The sequence below is a fragment of the Peromyscus eremicus genome, chromosome 19 (genome assembly GCF_949786415.1).
Source record: "Peromyscus eremicus chromosome 19, PerEre_H2_v1, whole genome shotgun sequence".
In the NCBI taxonomy this organism is placed as follows: domain Eukaryota; kingdom Metazoa; phylum Chordata; class Mammalia; order Rodentia; family Cricetidae; genus Peromyscus; species Peromyscus eremicus.
In genome coordinates, this window is record NC_081435.1 from 49,289,775 (window position 1) to 49,308,745 (window position 18,971).

General features: G+C 41.9%; 1 protein-coding gene across 1 annotated transcript in view; it reads left to right on the forward strand.

Moving 5' to 3' along the window:
• The first annotated feature begins 7,724 nt into the window (after positions 1 to 7,724).
• Csnk1a1 (casein kinase 1 alpha 1) overlaps positions 7,725 to 18,971 on the forward strand; it is a 36,618-nt gene continuing 25,371 nt past the window's right edge. The window contains exons 1-2 of the mRNA XM_059246120.1: positions 7,725 to 8,441; positions 9,113 to 9,219. Of these exons, the coding sequence (XP_059102103.1) occupies positions 8,319 to 8,441; positions 9,113 to 9,219 (230 nt within the window). The 5' untranslated portion in view covers positions 7,725 to 8,318. The remainder of the gene's footprint in view (positions 8,442 to 9,112; positions 9,220 to 18,971) is intronic.

Consider the following 18,971-nt stretch of genomic DNA (forward strand, 5'->3'; position numbering starts at 1 on the left):
AAGCGTCTCCAAATTTAGTCTCACAAAGAAGAGTGGATTACTAGAGTGAGCCATGAGTCCTGGGGGAGCACAGCTTCATGCCCTTGCTCGTGAACAATGCAGTGGAAGAGAATAATAGGGACTGAGGAAAGAAAGGCACATAGACATTGCAGAAACTCTAGAATATAAGGCTAGTCTTCCCAATAAAAGTAGCTAACAAACATCCCAAAGTGCCCGGCAGTACATTTCCAGGAATTAATGGGTCATCTACTTGGAGTAAAACTATTAAAAATATAATTGGATAATCTAAATATTGCCAGGTTGGTGTAAGCAGAGTTATGGGAGTAGGGTAGAGCTAGTTACCCAGGGACAGCACACTGTCCTTTGTTACCCGATGCTCAAGTCCTGGCTTTGATCAGTGAGGATGCAGAGCAGGTCACTTTCTTGTTGTCAGCATGTACTTCCAGCTTTTGTGTGTTATACTGCGGACCATTCATTTCAGACAAACAAGTCCAAACCTCCGGCATTGTTTCAGAATAATCCTGAGAAGGAAGGGAGAGACTTGGCTGGATCTCCATTGTTGAATTTCATCACTTTATTGTGTTGAGCGGTATAAGTCATTTTCTCCTTTCCCTCTATATTAAGCAATATTTTTAGGCAGAAAGGGGAGGAAAAAAAGGACTTTTAGAGGCTGTTTAACCCATGTCCCTCTCCCACCTCCAGGGGAAATTATACTGAAAACGAAGTTAGAATTGCAGTCTTTCTTAAATGTCCGGAAAGGAGCAGACTTCCCCATTCCCTCTAATTCCCACTTGCTGCTCTAGCCCCTGTCAGAGGACCTGGTTTTCTGACAGTTCAGGGCTGAAGATCATGGATGAGGATCTGGCCGCCTGAATTCTGTTTTACCTCGACTTTAAGAAACTGTTGAAGGGGACGGAGAGGTGATTCAGTGGGCAAAGGCACTTGATGTCAAGCCTGACTCCCCGAGTTCAATCCCTAGAACCCACACGCTAGAAGGAGAGACTGAGGGCACACAATGAAAAGGCAGTGATAAAAGAAGAAGCTGTAGGAGGAAAGGTGTGTGCCAGGCTCTTTCTTCTATACGATCACCCGGAAAGCCTACAAATAACAATATGTTTAAAGCTAGCTAGAACTTTAAGCTACAACTTCTCTTTTTGGAGATTACAGCGGGAACAATTAGGATAATACACAGGGTTAGGTAAAGCCATTGCTTAAATGTAGTCTTTCATCTGGCTTTTGTTTCTGCTTTTGTTGGTCTGGTCATTGAATCCAGGACCTAGCTCACGAGGACTTCTTAGGTCAAACACATTTCCTTATATTTAACCTATGAGTGAAATACACAACCAATGCATTTTTTGGTTTTTCTTTTCTCACGAAAAACAAGTCTGTGGGGTTTTTTTTGTTTTGTTTTGTTTTGTTTTTTACTTGAAATTTTGTTGTTTTTTTATGTATGTGTATATGTGTTTGTCTTTATGTGTATGTTACACATGTGCAGGTACCTGAGGAGCCCAGAAGACGCTATCAGATCCCCTGCAGGAGATAGTTATAGGCAGTTATGAGCTATCTGATGTGGGTGCTATGCACCCAGTTTGGGTCTTCCAGAGAGCACTCTTAATTGCTGAGCCATCTCCCTAACTCCCCAAAACTACTTTTGACAAAAAAAAAAAAAAGCAGTTGCCACTAATATTAGCTCCGCAGGCTTCCACTGAGTTAGAAAAACTTCCCTGTCCTCTACACACTCTGAAAGAGACGGTTGGCCTCCTCATTGCACAGGCCCAAGAGCACCCATTCTCATTTAACAGTGTTTACTGAAATGTCTAACTCAAGTACGACGTTTTCTGCCCTAAGGTGTGAATTGACCTCATTTTAGAACAGCAACAAATGGAATTTTCCCCCATCTCCAAGGCTTTCCATGTTTAGTTTTCTGGCACTCTGTGTGTGCGCACACGTATGCACTTCATGCTCACATGTATGTGGGCACACTTTGATAGGGTGCATGTGGAGGTAAAAGTTGGTACTAGGTGTCTTCATTAACGGCCTTCTACTTTATTTACTGAGGCAGGGTCACTTACAACCAAAGCTTGCCAGTTTGACTAGTTTAAACTTCCATCTTGCTTCAGAGATCCTCTGTCATCCTGCCTCCAAAGCACTGGGAGTACAGATGGCCTGTCATACCTGCCTGACTTTTACAGAAGTTTTGAACTATGAAGTTGAACTCCACTTTCCATGCTACTAAGCTATCTACATCTATCTATCTATCTATCTATCTATCTATCTATCTATCTATCTATATGTAGGAAGATAAGCTCATGCAAAATATGAGATTACACGAGTGTATTCTTTTTTTTATTAAATATACATATACTTAGATAGGGCCACGCTATGTCTCCCACATCTTAAGCTTGCAGTATCCTTGCCTCAGCTCCATCACAAGTAAATGTCATCATTATAAGTCTTTACTGAGGTTCTTTTTGTTTGGTTGGTTTTGGTTTTTTTAAGTCAGTGCTGGTTTCTCTGTATCTCCCTGGCTGTCCTGGAACTGGAGCTCACTCTGTAGACCAGGCTGGCCTCAAACTCTCTCTGACTGGGATTAAAGGCGTGCCGCCCCACACCAGCCACCCCCTCAGGCTTTGCTGAGGTTCTTTGGTCTCCATTCCTTCCCAGGAAACTCATTTTCCTGTCCTGTTCAAATGAATCAAAACCGCTGTAGAACTCAAAATGGCTGCTTCTCAAATGGACAATGAATGCCTTCTCAGCCCTGTCATTTGTGTCAAAGGGGGGCATTTTCACTAGCTCACTCGTAAACCAGGTGAGGAAATAAAGGGGTTTCAAAATTAAAATTCAGTAGGTTTTCTACCAATATGTTAGTCAGAAAAGAAGACCTAACATCCCCTCTTGGAGATGAAATGAAAAGATTTGAATTTAAGTATGTAACTATAAATTTAAGTGAGAAGCTAGAGTAGCCCTTGAGTGAACTAAATCACTGCAGATTGTATCAATATGGACTCAGTCTTGCTGAACCTGTTTGATTATACTACCAAGGGTTTTGAGGCCAGCAGCATTTCTAGAAATACATTCTTGCCAATTAGTGTTGCATGATAACAAATATTTAGCTACAGTAATATTCATTTTAGCATTGTTTGTTTATACTAGAAACGTTAGGGAAACAGCAGAATGCTCAGTTGAGATTGGTTCAATGTTCCATCAATACCATTCATATTTCCATAGACATTAGAAGTGATACTACAGAGGCCTGGTTATATGGGACCGTATCACCCAACAAATCATTAGGAGAAAAAAAAACAGGTCTCAAGGCAGAACTATGACCATTTTGTTAATTTTAAGAAATAAAATTAAACGTGTACACACATGTATATTTGAAATTCTAAACAATCTTTAAAAATATCAAAATGTGAGTTTTTTATAAGCTAAAAGGTAAGTAGAAGGATCTTAGATCTATATCATTTGCCCAATGGATAGAGGTGAGAAGCACTTTTAGGAGTTCTTGCCAAGCTCGGATCTTACTTCCCACTAGGAAGTAAGGGCCTCTCGTGAACTACAAAATACTCTTATAAGTGTAAAGGGCTATTCAGTATAATTTTGAAACTTTGAGTATTGTGTACTGTGTTTACATCATTTCTACCCTTCTCCCCCTCCGGCTCCATTCCTGTCACCCCTACTCCCTCTCAACTTTATGACTTCTACATATAAATACATATATATGACTAACACACACACACACACACACACACACACACAACCTATTGAGCCTATTTAGCGTGGCTTATATGTACATATGTTTAGGGCTGACCACCACTTGGGATTGGATAACCTGTCTGGGAGCTCGACCTCAGAGAGGACTGGTTCACCCTCTTTTAGTTGCCATTAGTTACCTTCATCTAGAGGCGGGGACTTATTTCCTACGTCCATGTCGGGTGTTAACAGATGTTGTCGTTGAGCTGGTCGTGTGTAGGTGACCATATTGTTAAGATTTTGCAGCTATAACTGCCTGTCATCCATAGAAGACACGAGCTCATAGCAATCCACTTTAACAAAACCCTGTGAGCCATGCAGTGGGAAAAACAGGAAGTGGGAAAAGAAACACATATGAAATTGTTGTCAGTGTCAAACGCTGGGGAACAGGCAGAATGGGCTGTGACGCTAACCCAAAGGCACATTTCTGTTTTCCTCGAGTTTTCAACATTCTGTTGACTCCTGCATCTGATACTGACTCTACTCAGGCGTGTTTAATAGTCAACACCCGGGACAGAGCTTGGTGCCTTCTAAAGGTGTTGCGTTTTCTACTGATTTGTAGGTTTGCGATCCTAGAGATGGACAAGCTGCTTGGGTTTTTTTTTAATCCATCTGAACTTCTTGTGTTTGTTCTTATTTTACCCCAAACACACTTGGATTACCGGGAAACTTTTGAGTAACACTGGCTTTAAAAGATTGTAGCCACTTAATCTAGACTTGTCAATAGATACAACTGTAATTACTGGGACGTGATCGTCCAAATTTGTGTTCTGCCCTTCCCAAAAGTTCTCTTTCTCTTGGTTAAAAGTTGGGGTTCTCGTCCTGTCTTCTCCACTAAGATCAGTGTGAACTTTGACAAGCCAATTCATCATAGGAGGGCACAGACGGCATGTGTGAAAGCACTCTGTAAATTGTATTTGAAATATAGTAATTATCAACCTTGATCTGTAAATTTCCCCAGGGTCTAAAATTTGTATGCATTTTTAAAATAATTTTAGTGAATTCACCTGATAAGTGCCAGCAACCATATTTTGGCGTGTATGCACTCCTTCTATTACAAAGCTGCTGCCGATTTAATGCGGATGGAATGACTGGCCAGTTTAAATACCAGCACCCGAATAACGTCAAGTCTTCAATAACTTAGGATGAAAGTTTCTGCAGAATGATGCGTGAGTTAAAAAACAAATAGACTGAGTCACAGCGAATACCTAAAAAAACAGTTTCCATACTAAAAACAAACACCACCAGCCTCCTGGTGGTGGTGCATGCCTTTGATTCCAGCACTCGGGAGGCCGAGGCAGGTGAAACTCTGAGTTCGAGACCCAGCTGGTCTACAGAGTGAGTTCCAGGACAGCCAGGGCTACACAAAGAAACCTTGTCTTGGAAAAGCAAACCAAAACGAAACAAAACCCACCAAATTTGCCCTTCTTAAAATCGTTAGCCATAATAGAAATCACAGCTGCAAAGGTTGTGGCCACTCATTTATTTCACAATATTTACTACCTAGTTGGTACTAGAATAGTAACTACAATATTCTGGAAACAAGTAACACATGCTAAATTTCATATATAAACTTTATTTTACATGTGTCTGTGTAAAAATCATAGTGCCTCAGAAGCATTTCTAAAAGTCATTTAGACTAGGGGGTCCAGAAGTGAGTTTTTGTGTGTGTGTGTGTGGGGGGGGAATGGGCTTATAACAATTCCATTTTGGAAAAGGTTAGATATATAAGTTGACATTTTTTAAAACCTCTCCAAATAAAGATTTAAAAAACCAAAATGGTGCCATCTGCACCATTTTTTAAAGATTTACTTTTACTTTATGTGCATGGGAGTTCTGACTGCATATTTATCTGTGCACCCTATGGGTGAAGTGACCCAGACACCAGAGGGCATCTGATCCTCTGGAATTGGAGTTACGGACAGTTGTGAGCCACCATCTGGATGCTGGGAACTGAACCTGGGTCCACTAAAGGAGCTGCAAGAGCTGAAGCCACCTCTCCAGCCCCCATCAGCATCATTTTATGAAAATGTATTCTGAGGACACAAATGTAGGAAGAGAAGAATTTCAATAAAGTACAACGTGAAATTAGATTAGGAAATGAAAAACACACTATACTGCTCCTCTATAAGTCTATGGACTTTGCTAGACTTGTACCTATCCATACACATACCTTTGAAAATCAGTGACTTAGTCTCCCTACTACACCAACTGAGAGCATCTGTACATCTCCACTAAGATTCCTTTTTTCCAAACTCTCATGGATGCTTTGGCCAACCCTGGTTTGGCTTATACTTAAGAACTCCTTGTTAAACCCTAGCTAGATTCTGTGAACTACTGTACCAGCTTTCAAGGTAGTATTTAAAACTTTTTTTTTTCATTTTTCCTTGGTCTGGAGCGATGGCTCAGTGGTTTAGAGCACTCACCGCCCTTGCAGAGGACCTGGAGGTCAGTTTTTTCCCCCCAACATCAGGTAGCTTTCAAGCACGTGTGACTCCAGTTCAGGTGATCCAGTTCTCTCTGGCATCCATGTATGTGGTGCACATAGACACATGCAGGCACACACACACATACACAAAATAATAATAAAAAAAAACCCACATTTTTTTTCATTTTGATGAGTTCATTTTAGGGTTGACTTAAAATTTTTACAACCTACGCTATATTCAGCTTTCATAGCACCCAACAGAGCCTTTGTAAACCTTAATTTCACATTCAGTTTTTGGTCAAATATTGTAACTGAAAATAAGGTCAAGTCCTGATTTTTTTTTTTTTTTTTTTTTTTTTTTTTTTTTTTGTTTTGGTTTTTTGGTTTTTTTCGAGACAGGGTTTCTCTGTGTAGCTTTGCGCCTTTCCTGGATCTCGCTCTGTAGACCAGGCTGGCCTCGAACTCACAGAGATCCGCCTGCCTCTGCCTCCCGAGTGCTGGGATTAAAGGCGTGCGCCACCACCGCCCGGCAAGTCCTGATCTTTTTTAATCGGTTTTTACTTAAAAATTACCTTCTTAAGTTTTAAACACTCTCAATTTTAATTTATGATAGTTATTTATACCGTTTATATCAATACTGTACTTTTCAACATGACTCAAATGTGACTGTTTCTTTGGGGATGGGTATAACAACGTTTACTATGAGCAATTTCCTTACTGTTATCGTTATCTTTGTTTTGTTTGTTGGTTTTTCGAGACAGGGTTTCTTCTTTGTAGCTCTGACTGTCCTGGAACTAGCTCTGTAGACCAGGTTGGCCTCGAACTCAGATTCACCTGCCTTTGCTTCCCAAGTGCTTGCTTGAATTAAAGGCGTGCGCCACCACCGCCCAGCTTGTTATTTTTTTTTTTTGCTCTTCATTATATCAGTAAAATTATGAAGCACCTATTTGAATTGTTCCTTTTAGATCAAGTGTATTCATAGGGCCACAAACAGACATTGGGGTGAGACCAACTCCAGGTTCTTTCTGAGCCCTTAAAAAAAATGGGGGGGGGGGGTTAGCAACATTCCAGGGAGCCCGAACTCTAATTACTAGTAATCAACTAGGCCCTACTAAAACCTGAGCCACTTCTTGAAGCCAGCTCGCCCAGCTCGGCTTTTCTCTTTCCAAGCAGAAACTGGGCTGGGAAAGGACGGCCCCAGAGAGTGACTTGAAGACCGATCAAAGGTTAGAAACCGCCTCAAACGCGGAAGAAAGGTCAACGCTCCACTCCCAAGGAGACCAGACGCTTCCATTGGCCACATTTGGAAAAAAAAAAAAAAAAAAAAAAAGGTGACTCCCTAACGCGCTCTCCACAAGCACAGCCCGACACAAGCCTCGGGGCCTGAACTGACTTAACAGGTAGCAAGAGCCGACCCGCAGACGGCCGGAAGTGGAAGTGAGCCCCGGAGGAGGGGGGGGGGGAAGAGGACAGGCCGCAGCACGCCTGCGCGGTCCGCAGGCATCGCCGTGCGCAGGCGCCGCGGGGCGGCGACGGGGGGTGACGCTCGGAGCGTGGGCTGCGCCTCTCGCGGATCCGGTTCCGCCCTCCGTCTCGCAGCCCACCCTACCGACCGAGCGCCCGAGCTCCCTTTCCCAGAGTGCTCCGCGCCGTGAAGAAGCGGCTCCCAGGGACTGGGGGCATTTTGTGTTGGCTGGAGCTGGAGTAACAAGATGGCGGCATCGGCGGAGTGACGGGGAGTCCCTCCGGGCCGGAGCCGGCGGCAGTGGTGGCAGCGGTCGCGCCGCCCTAACTCCCCGCGGCCCCCTCTCCCGTTGCCCCCCGCAACGTCGCCGCCAACGCGAGACAGCGGCGGCCGCCCCAAAGCCACGGGCCGAGCGTCAGTCAGCAGCCGCCGACCACCCTTCACGAACTGCGGCCTGGCCCTCCAGCGAGCGGCGGCAGCGGCGGCGGCGGCGGCGGCGGCGATCCCGTCTCTCGCAGCCGACTCGGCGCCCCGTAACGCCAACAAAGCCTCGCTTCCCGGTGGCCTGCCGCGCTCCGCCGTTCTGCCGGGGGGAGCAGCCCCGGAGGAGGCCTCCATCCTCTTCGCCGAGGTGTCGGGGCTCGGCCCCCGCCTCCATCTTCGCGTCTCAGGATGGCCAGCAGCAGCGGCTCTAAGGCCGAATTTATCGTCGGAGGGAAATACAAACTGGTGCGGAAGATCGGATCGGGCTCCTTCGGGGACATTTATCTGGCGATCAACATCACCAATGGCGAGGTAATCACCCGCTTCGGGGCGGGGGGTGGGGGGTGGACGTTAACGCTGGGCTTTTTTTTTTTTTTTTTCTTCCCCCACCCCAACCCCCCTAAGTACTCCAAGCCTCTTCCCCCTGCACGCACGCACGCACGCACTGGGGAGCCTAGAGCGAGCCAGCTCTCCGGGCTTAGCAACCTCCCCCACTATTTCCCTAAAAAGGAAAAACCCGATAGAAAGGCTGGGTAAAAACTCTGAGGTTTCCCAGCTTGTTCAGAAGGTCTCTTTTTTTTAACCGTTGTTCCAGATGAGAGGAGAAGGGCGAAGGCGTGTGATCGCCATGGTGTTCTTTGTATTTCTTAAATTTAGTTTGGGGTTCTTGTTCCAATTAGAACAGTTTCTTTTAAAAAAAGAAAAAAATCTCGCCTTACGTCCCAAGGTTGCCTGTTTTCTGGATGGATCCTTTCAAAATTCGCTTTAGATTTAGAGGACATGAGCGATCGCCATTGCCCCCCCCGAAAAAGCCTTTGAGGCTGGTTGGCTTGTTTTGTAATTACAGAGGTAGCTTTTCCCCATCCTTTCACGTCCTTGTAGTGGCGGCGACTAGAAGCAAGCATTGCTAATGTCTCTTCTCATTTCCCAAGTGAGTTTGAATCCATAGGGATGTTGATGCCATCATCCCCTTTCCTCTGCAGGAAGTGGCAGTGAAGCTAGAATCCCAGAAGGCCAGGCATCCCCAGTTGCTGTACGAGAGCAAACTGTATAAGATTCTTCAAGGTGGGGTTGGCATCCCTCACATACGGTAAGAACCCTTGAGCACAGTCGGTCACAGAGGGAGTTGCGAAATCAATGGTGAAAGGGATTGAGGCTGGTAATGGGACCGGCTGAATCGGTTTTGGTACCGAGTCCCTCGGGTTCCACAATTAACCGTAATCGTTGGATAAATTTCAGTTCGCCAACTTAGTTGAAATTTTGTTTGTTGTACTGCTGCATTTAGTTTCTGTCAATTTTCCCGTTTCCCGGGGCTTTCGTTTGCAGTTAACTATGCAGGTCATTTTTGATCCCTACGCGGAGGGGATCTTGCTATCTTTACTACGGCGACACTTTTGATGTTCGTACGTTTGTCCACTGAAGTGGTTGGGAAGGTGCGGATGTGACCGAGTTTAGTCTGTTGGGGTTGCTATCCGAGCTGGTTTGGGAAATGGCTGTTCTTTTGTTGTGTTTTTGTTCCAACATGTCTTCCTCCTCCGCTTAGAAAATGGCGGAACGACGTGACTCAACCCCCATATTCCTGCCTTTTTCTCCGCTTGGATTCACATATTAAGTTTCCTTGATTTCCCTTTAGCAGCCTTAAATGGATTAACCCTTGGAAAGCCAAGAATGGAGTCCCATAAGGCCATGAGATTCTGGGAAGGAGATGGCATGACAGTGTGTGATCCCTGCAGCAGATGCGACATAACTTGTTATGTTATACTGATCTAGAATCCTTAATATCCCTGCCCAATATGTTCATTGCTTTTTGCTTTTGTGAATGGTAATGTTTGACATGTTTTAGTTCCTACAAACTTTACAGGCAATGGCAAAGGCAGTTTAGAACAGCACCAACTGTTGAAATGAGCTGGTCAGCTTTATAAAGAAAGCTTCACTTACCAGCAGTTTGATAAGTAGCTTCAACCTGTTGAGTTATTTTGTCGGTAACATTTAAGGGAAATTTCGTCGGAGAGAAGGATGAATGGTAAATAGAAATAATCAGGACAAAAATTGCTGTTTCAAATATTTAATTTTATTGAAAGAAACATTAATTTTACTTTTGAAATTAACCTTTGTAAAAACTAAACTATAGCTTTAAACCTCACTGTTAAAAAAAAAAAAAGAATCACAGTTGAGAACGAAATGGACTGCTGCATAATGTGTTCTCTCCTTTTCCATTCCTCTCTTGTCCCTGTTCTGCCACGACTGGGTGATGTTATATAGACCAGCCTGGGCCTTGACTTCATAGAGATCTCCCTGCCTCTTCCCAAATAGTGGGAATAAAGGAGTATACCACACCCAATTGCTTTTTTCTAAGTCCTGAAATGAGTAATGAATTACCTTCAATCTAAATAATACTACTACATTTAAAAAATGATACACATTTTTAATACAGATGCTGGGGGGTGATAAATACTCTGCTGGTCATTTGTAAATGAGCTCTTTCAAAGAAAATTCCAGATTTATATGGCCAAGTGAATAATTTAAAGTGAAATTGGAGGTTTGAGTTTTTGAGTGATTTTTTTTTTTTTTTTTTTTTTTGTCCCTGAAATTCACTATCATGGAGGAAAAAAGGCCCTTGGCCTCTGCTGCTTTGTTTTTACTGGTTTCCTTCCAGTACAATCAGCCTGTATCGGGTCTTTTGTGTTTGGCCCATTTCACATATTGTCGTCCTTTTAAGATTGCCCAGTGTTGGGAAATTTATAAATTTCAAAAAAACATTAATCATTGCATTTTCAATGCTAGTGTTCTTTAGTCTGGTAGCTTCAGGACCTTGCAGATACAGATCATTAAGGGCAATGAGTAGTATACTAAATAAGCAGATGGATGAGTTAACATGTGAGCAGACCAGTAGGTACCTATTATAAAATGGTGAATGCAGAGAGAGTTACTGCCCTTGTGAGCTTTCTGTGGGTGGGGCTAAATAGATTAACCTGGCTTTTAAATTAAGGCTTCCTGGGAAAGGAGATGAGATTTCAGGAAGCAAGCTTGGTGGACTGGTTGGGGAGGGCATCCAAGAATAGAGTGGCTTCTGGGAGTGGTTCCTAAGGCAGAATGTGGTAATTAGGTAGGGGTGGGGAAAGTGTAAGGTTGTTAAGCAATGGTAGAGACAGGTACATAAAAACAGATACAGTGTGTTGGTTGTTTTTTGTTTTGTTTTTCCTTTTTCTTGAGACTCAAACTCAGATTCTTCTGTCTTCCCTCTAGTGCTGGCCACCATGACTGACCAGTTTGTTGGTTTTAAAGGGAAATGTGAAATGATAGTTTTTTTTGCACCAAAAGATAAATATTCACAAAAACATTCTTAGTTTGGTGGCAGTATTTTCCCATTCTTTTGTATATTCAGTATTTCTATGTCACTTATACCTACTATATATCTAGTAAATATTTACTTGGAAAATGTTCAGGCAAGTTGGCTGGCTAGCTTTATGTAACTAGAACAATCTGTTTTATCCATGAGTTGATAATAATTTTAAATTTTAAATTTTTATCTCATTTTTACCTATCATACACATCCTCCTTTCATACTTAATTTTTTATGCACACATACAATCTGTTTATAAGATTGGCTTTAAGATACTCTGCTGTGGTAGAGAGACTCAAAATTATTTGGCCTACATGGGTGGTTGGCTTCCCTCTTCCTGTGTAGTTTGAGGGACTACAGCCACTTAGAAAGAAATCTAGGCTGGGGTGGCAGTGGCGCTGCACGCCTTTAATCCCAGCACTCGGGAGGCAGAACCAGGCGGACGGAGCCAGGCGGATCTACAGAGCGAGATCCAGGACAGGCACCAAAACTACATAGAGAAACCCTGTCTCGAAAAACCAAAAAAAAGAAAAAAGAAAGGAAATAAATCTAACCTCAAGAGTGAAGTATGACATCCAGTTTATGGTTTAAAAACTAAATCCTTTTGGCTTGCAGGACATTGAAAGCTTACCTAGAATAACCATCTTTACATTCCTTTTCTACATGCAGAAATTGAATTAACTCTGTAAAGGAAAAACAGTTTTGGTAAACAAGAAGAGCTCTTAAGTGGGACAATCAGAATTGAATGTTTGAGCACTTGGTGGTGAGCTAGTCTTTTAACTTCTGTGAGGCTCATCAGCTGCCCATCTGTACAATTCAAAAAGAATGTTAGTAATTAATGGTTTCAGTTTTGTTGGGGGTGGGAGAGTGTTGAATAGAAATGTTGGGGAGGGCTAGAGAGATGGATCTGAGTTCAGTTCCCAGCACCCCCCAGGGGTTTTTCACAACTGCCTCTAACTCCAGCTCCAAGGAATCTGATGCCCTCTTCTAAACTAGACATTTGCACTCATACGACACACATTTACATGGACATACACTTTGGTTTTCCCCAAGAAGAAATGTTTGGGAAATTTATTCTGCTGGGAAAAGAACTCATTGCTTTTTATGTGCGGAACTTACCATGTGAACAGGATTCCCTGTTTAAAGTCTTTTGCTTAGTTGATCTCAGACCTTTTAGTTTTGGATTTTAAGACCGTTTCCAGATGATAGTTGCAAAACTCTCCCCCCCAGTTTGGTGCTGTGTCTAAGTCTTACCTTTAAATATTATTTTATGAAACAGTACCTCACAAAACTTACACATGCATCTGCTTCTGGCAACTTTTAGATTAACTGTTTAGAAAGATGTATAGTGGTAGAATATACTTTTATAGGAAAATTGTGTATAAGAAGGTAGTTGGGGATATGGGGAAAGAGTTATTGCCTCTGTTTTTTAACCATACCTTCCTGCCCCTCTGCATTTGGATGTCAGATATTTTAGAAAATATTTACAAAACATTAGTTAATCCTTTGTACTGCTAAAGGCAGTTTAAACAATTTCTTTTTTTCTTTTTTTTTTTTTTTTGGTTTTTGAGACAGGGTTTCTCTGTGTAGCTTTGCGCCTTTCCTGGGACTCACTTGGTAGTCCAGGCTGGCCTTGAACTCACAGAGATCCGCCTGGCTCTGCCTCCCGAGTGCTGGGATTAAAGGCGTGCGCCACCACCGCCCGGCTAAACAATTTCTTAATCTTTTGCTATTAAGTGTGTGTGTGTGTGTGTGTGTGTGTGTGTGTGTATACACACACATATATATATATATACACACATACACACACTTATAATTGTGAATCAGGTTAAACAGAGGAAAACAACTGTTGAAGTGACTTTTTTCAAAGTGTGACTAAATTCACAGTGTACTGGAATGTGCTTTGTGTTGTTCATTTATGGGATAATTGATGATGTTTTTGAGCTGAACAAAATCTGCAAGATGCATGAAGAACATTGACTCATATAAGTTAAACCTTGAGTCCCAGAAGAGTTAACTAGTCTTCTGGCTCCTAGTTCTCCTGAAAGCCATTATCACCTTGATGTCAAGGTCATATCATGCCTGCTCATACATGCCACACCTTCCATTTGATAACTGAGATAGCCATACTTAGTTAGCTTCGTTCACTATCCACAATTCTCTTGTCTCCATCCACACACATTAATTTAACAAAAAACAAACTGCCTCGGAATTGTAGGTCAGTGAAGAAACACATGCTTCACATATGAGAGACTCTAAATTTAATTAAGTGCCAGTATTCCAAAGAACAATATAGCTAGGCTTGGTGGCTCATACCAGCAATCTGAGCACTTGGAACATTATCTGAGGCCAGCCCAGGTAACATATCAAGACCTGTCTGAAAAGAAAAAAAAATTATAAACAGATATAAAGAATTGAATCTTTGAGACAGGGTCTCACCGTGTAACTGTCTTGACTTGGAGGTCACTTTGTAGGCTAGGCTGGTCTTAAATTCAAAGATCTTTCTAACTCCTGGGTGCTGGGATTAATTGAATCTTTAAAATGGCTTATTAAGTAGATGACATGAGTATCTTTTTCATACCTTCTAGTGAATGAAATGTGTATTTAAAGTGATGTGCTCTGGTTACTGTTTTTGTTTATAGTGCAACCTCAGTGGTTCCTAATAGTTTAAGTGACCAGTGTTAACTAGTGTGAACCGATATGTGGTCTAATGGAATTTTTATGATCTTAGGTATAATTTATACTTAGTGAAATATACAAATGCTAATGTGTGGTTGGGTTAGTTTTGACAGATGTGTGCCCTTACTGAGATACAAGAATTATGTACACATATTGCTTATCTTTTATAAACTACAATCTATTTGTGACAATGTTTTTATAGTAGTTGTGTGTCATTTCTTCTAAATTTGATGAAGGATATTCAAAACAAAGTAATAACAAAGCCTTCTGGTTGATGGGTACCCTGGAGAAGTTACTGACACTATTTAATGTAGTTGTGAGGACTACCGCTTGACTACTCAGTGGTAGTTGATAGCTTTGACTCCTTTTCTTCCATTGAAGACCTAGAACATTGCCATTCTCTAGTCTTAGTGACTGGAAATGGAAATGTATTGTGGCTGTTGTTTTTGTTTTTGTTTTCAAGATAAGGTTTCTCTGTGTAGCCCTAGCTGCCCTGGAACTTGCTTTGTAGACCACACTGGCTCCGACTTGCCTCTGCCTCCCAAGTGCTGGGATTTAAGGCGTGCAACCAGTTCTAGATTTCTGTTTATAAATTTTTGTTGTGGCTGTTTTAATAAGGACTTTGAAAGTGCCATACAAAAAGGATTGGTTGGAGAGTGTTAGACACTAAATAAAAATGGAAAAGACAAAAGCCAAACTGTATTTGAACCTAGAATTCCACAATTTTTAATGTTATCTGCTTTTCAGAGAAAAGATTTTGTTAGACCAAATTGTTTTTTCTTGTTTCTGAAACAGAATTTCATGTAGTCCAGTCTGGCAAGACCTGGCATGGCTTCCAAATAGGTCTTAATAGTGTTTAAATGCTTTATATAAGTTGATAGGATTGTGATGAAGGATACTACTTCCCACCTCTGATGTATACAGTACAGAGATTTGTTGTGAGGTGTAATTGCCTTTTATTTCTAGCATTGATAGGCACTGTTGAAATAAGGGAATAGTTGGTTGGCTTCAGTGCCTGCATATTCTTTTTCCTTTCACGGGGAAGAAGAGGCATGGTAGTGGTAGCACATGCTTGTAATTTCAGCACTTGGAAGGTAGAGGCAGGAAGTTCAAGGACACCTGAGCTACATGAAGGCTCTCAAAAAAAAAAGAGTGGAGAGGTAAATGCTCAATAGTTAAGAGTGAGTACTACTTGTGTGAAAGATCTGAATTACATTCCCAGCACCTGTGTTTGGTGGCTCCAGGGAATGCAACCCCTCCTCTGTGGTCACCAGCACTTGCTACACACATAAACATAATTAAGAACAAGATTGAACACTATCCAGGCTTTATGTATTAATTATCTCTTTTAATCCTGTAAGTTGGGAGGTTCATTTAAAAATTACACCTGGTATATAACGTAGATATTTAAGGCCTAGGTTGATTCTGGAGTCAAAATACAGGAACAGCCATACTACATAGACTATGTAGAGTTTTGATAACTATTGCCTCTCTGCTCAGCTAATTTATCTCCATTTTTCCTGGACCTATATCTCAGTAAGTAGTGAGTAGTGGCTGGTTCCTTTAATCCCAGCACCTGGGAGGCTGTGGCAGGTGGATCTCTGGGTTTGAGGTTAGCCTGATCTACAGCCAGTTCCAGAACAGACAGCTACACAGAGACACCCCATCTCAGAAAAACAACAATGGACTCTTTAATTTATGTGCTCACAAGATGCTGTATCAGGCAGTATGATGCTAGAAGCTACACTGTAACCTCACACAACCAAGTGGTTTGGATTTTTTGGTGGGGGGAGTATCTAAAACATATGTAACAAAACACTGTTTTGTATGCGTTCCTACAGTGCTTTGAGAGAAAGAAGTAGGTTTTGCTGACAGGTTCTTAGCACAGTGTGCAGGTATAAAGGAGGCACTTACTCTGGCTTCATTTTATGTGTTTACTTTTTTTTTTTTTTTTTTCGGTTTTTTGAGACAGGGTTTCTCTGTGTAACTTTGCGCCTTTCCTGGAACTCACTTGGTAGTCCAGGCTGGCCTTGAACTCACAGAGATCTGCCTGGCTCTGCCTCCAAGTGCTGGGATTAAAGGCGTGCGCCTACCACCGCCCGGCCTGTGTGTTTACTTTTTTAATCCAGCTGTAGAAATGTGTACACGGTGCATTTTAGAAGTATTTGCTGCGTGTACAGTTAGTTAAGTTCCTGAGTTTCTGATTGAAATGGTCTCCAGTTCTAATACTTGTGTTAAACTAAGACTGGACTAAGGCTGGCTGCTGATTTACGAAGGGAAATGTGGCTGTGCTCTTTTTGCTTTGATTACTGTTAGAAAAAAAACCCACTATATCATTGAAATTTAATGTTCTAGGGCCAGGTGTGGTAGACACACATGTAATCCCAGAATTCAGAACTCTGGGCCAACCTGGGCCACATAGTGAGACTTTGTCTTTAAAAAAAGAAAAATGAAAAGTTCTTTAACTTAATCACAAGGTTTATTACTTTATCTGGCATTTTAATTTTCTAGGTCAATATCCAGAAGGGTTGTTGCTTTGGGTGTTTGTGTAGTGCGTGCTTTTTGTTTGTTTCTGATTGTGGTTTTTGGAGACAGGGTTTCTCTGTGTAGCCCTGGCTGTCCTGGAAGTCACTCTTGTATGTAGACTAGGCTGGCCTCAAACTCAGAGATCCACCTACCTCTCTGTCTCCCAAGTGCTGGGATTAAAGGCATGGGCCATCACCACTTGGCTTTTTATTTTATTTTATTTTTAAGAAAATGTCTACAGTGGATGAAGTATGGGTAGTGTAAATTTTTCCTGTGTTTGTGTTGTATTTAAATGTACAGGGAAGAAGTTTACAAGAGAACTTCTAAGACATTGTTGTCCTGCCAGCCCTTCTGAAATTGAAAAACTTGGGAGTAGTTGTATTAGAAATGTCTCATACATTGTACTTGTTTGGAGTGCATGTTTTTTATATGAATACCTCTCTTTTTTCTGTCCTTCACATTTATTTGTTTTTTGAGACAAGGGTCTTGCTGTGTAGACTAGGCTGGCCTTGGACTCACCTAGTGTGTGCTACCACGCCTGGCTTCCTTTTTCTGTCTTTTGTTTTTTGTTTGTTTGTTGTTGTTTTTTTTTTTTAAGGACTTTTTGTATGGGGGCTGTTGACACTGGATTTAAATTATTCCTGGTACCAGGTTCCACTTAGTGAAATCAGTGTTTCAGTTCAATGAATATTAGCTGCAATTCTTCAAATAAAGTCTCTAGTGGTTGAAACTGTCTTGGTTAACTTTAACACACTTAAGCTTATAAGCAAATTTACATAGCATATCTATAGTAAGTTGTAGATAATAAAAAGCTTTTCCCTGTATGAGTGCCTACTGTGTACCAGTGAGTTTAAAATAGACACACTTCAAAATTTTGCTTTTGAAATTTGAGCATTTGTCATGAGCCAGACATGTGGTATCAGTAAGTTTGTCTTCCTTTGAAAATTAGCAGAACAGTGTCTAAATCTCAAACTGAGATTGAACATACAAGGATGTGAATGTTTTCTTAACTTCAAGAGGATAGTGTGTAAGAATAAGCTTCGAGGTGTACCTGGAAGCCCTTGGCTGCTTTCATTGGTCAGTGTCTGAATAAGTTAGGGGCTTCTATTTCTATGATAAAACAGCACTAGCAATAAACCCTGTGGGAGGAAAGGGTTTATTTTAGCTTACAGTTCCATAGCACAACTGAGAGAAGTCTCAGAGTAGGAACTTGGGGGCAGAAGCTGATGCAGAAGCCATGGAGGAATGCTGGTTGCTTACTAACTTGCTCAGATTGCTTTATAGCATATGGGACCACCAGCCCAGGGGTGGTACCAGCTGGGCCTGCTTCCATTAAGAACTGCCCCAGGCTTTCCCACAAGCCAATCTAGTGGGGGCATTTTATAGAACGAGGTTTCTTCTTTGACATGACTCTGGGTTGTGTAAAGTTGACAAAAAACTAGCAAGCACAGTCAGATTCAAGGGACAGACTATTGATTGAGGTTGTTTGAATCCAGTGGAGTAAGCGTTTCTCAGACCTTAGCCATGCATAATACTTGACTACATGGGCTGGAGAGAGCTCAAGAGCATTTATTGCTCTTACAGAGGACCAGAGTTCAATTCCCAGCACCCACATGGTGGCTCACAATTGTCAGTAACTTGTTCTAGGAGATCCGACATCCTCTTCTGAACTCTTCAAGCATGCTTGTGGTACACATATATGCAGGAAAAACACTTATACACATACTATAAATAATTTTTTTAAGAACTAGCTACAGAATTTGTTAAAATGCAGGTGGCTTCACCTTCTGCTCATATGTATTTAATCAATTCTGAAATGGGTCCCAAATCTAATTTTTAATAGGACATCCAAATAATTTCTGCTAAGACCTGATGGCCACACTTTGAGAATTCTGTTGAGGTTCTAGCATTCCGTTGCTGGAAAGTACAGAATTTTGCTAAGTGCTTGTGGCTGTTGTGGAAAATGGTATTGTCAAGCAGATAGGATGACACATGCACTTTTGAGACAGAATGCAGGATTGCTGCTAGTTTGAGGCCATCCTGGACTACAAAGCAAGTTACATACTAGTCGTGGGGGTACATATCAGAGACCATGTCTCTCAGAAAAGAGTGGGGTGGGAAAAGGATGCTATTGTCGTGGTTGTTAGCATTGTATAATTGTTGGGTGACTGCTTTTACGTGGGTCATCTCATAATTACCACACCACATCGTGACAGGTAGGCGCAGTTCAGGCTTGAGGAGATGGCTTACTGGATAAAACACTTGCCACACCAGCAGAAGGACCAGGGTTTGGA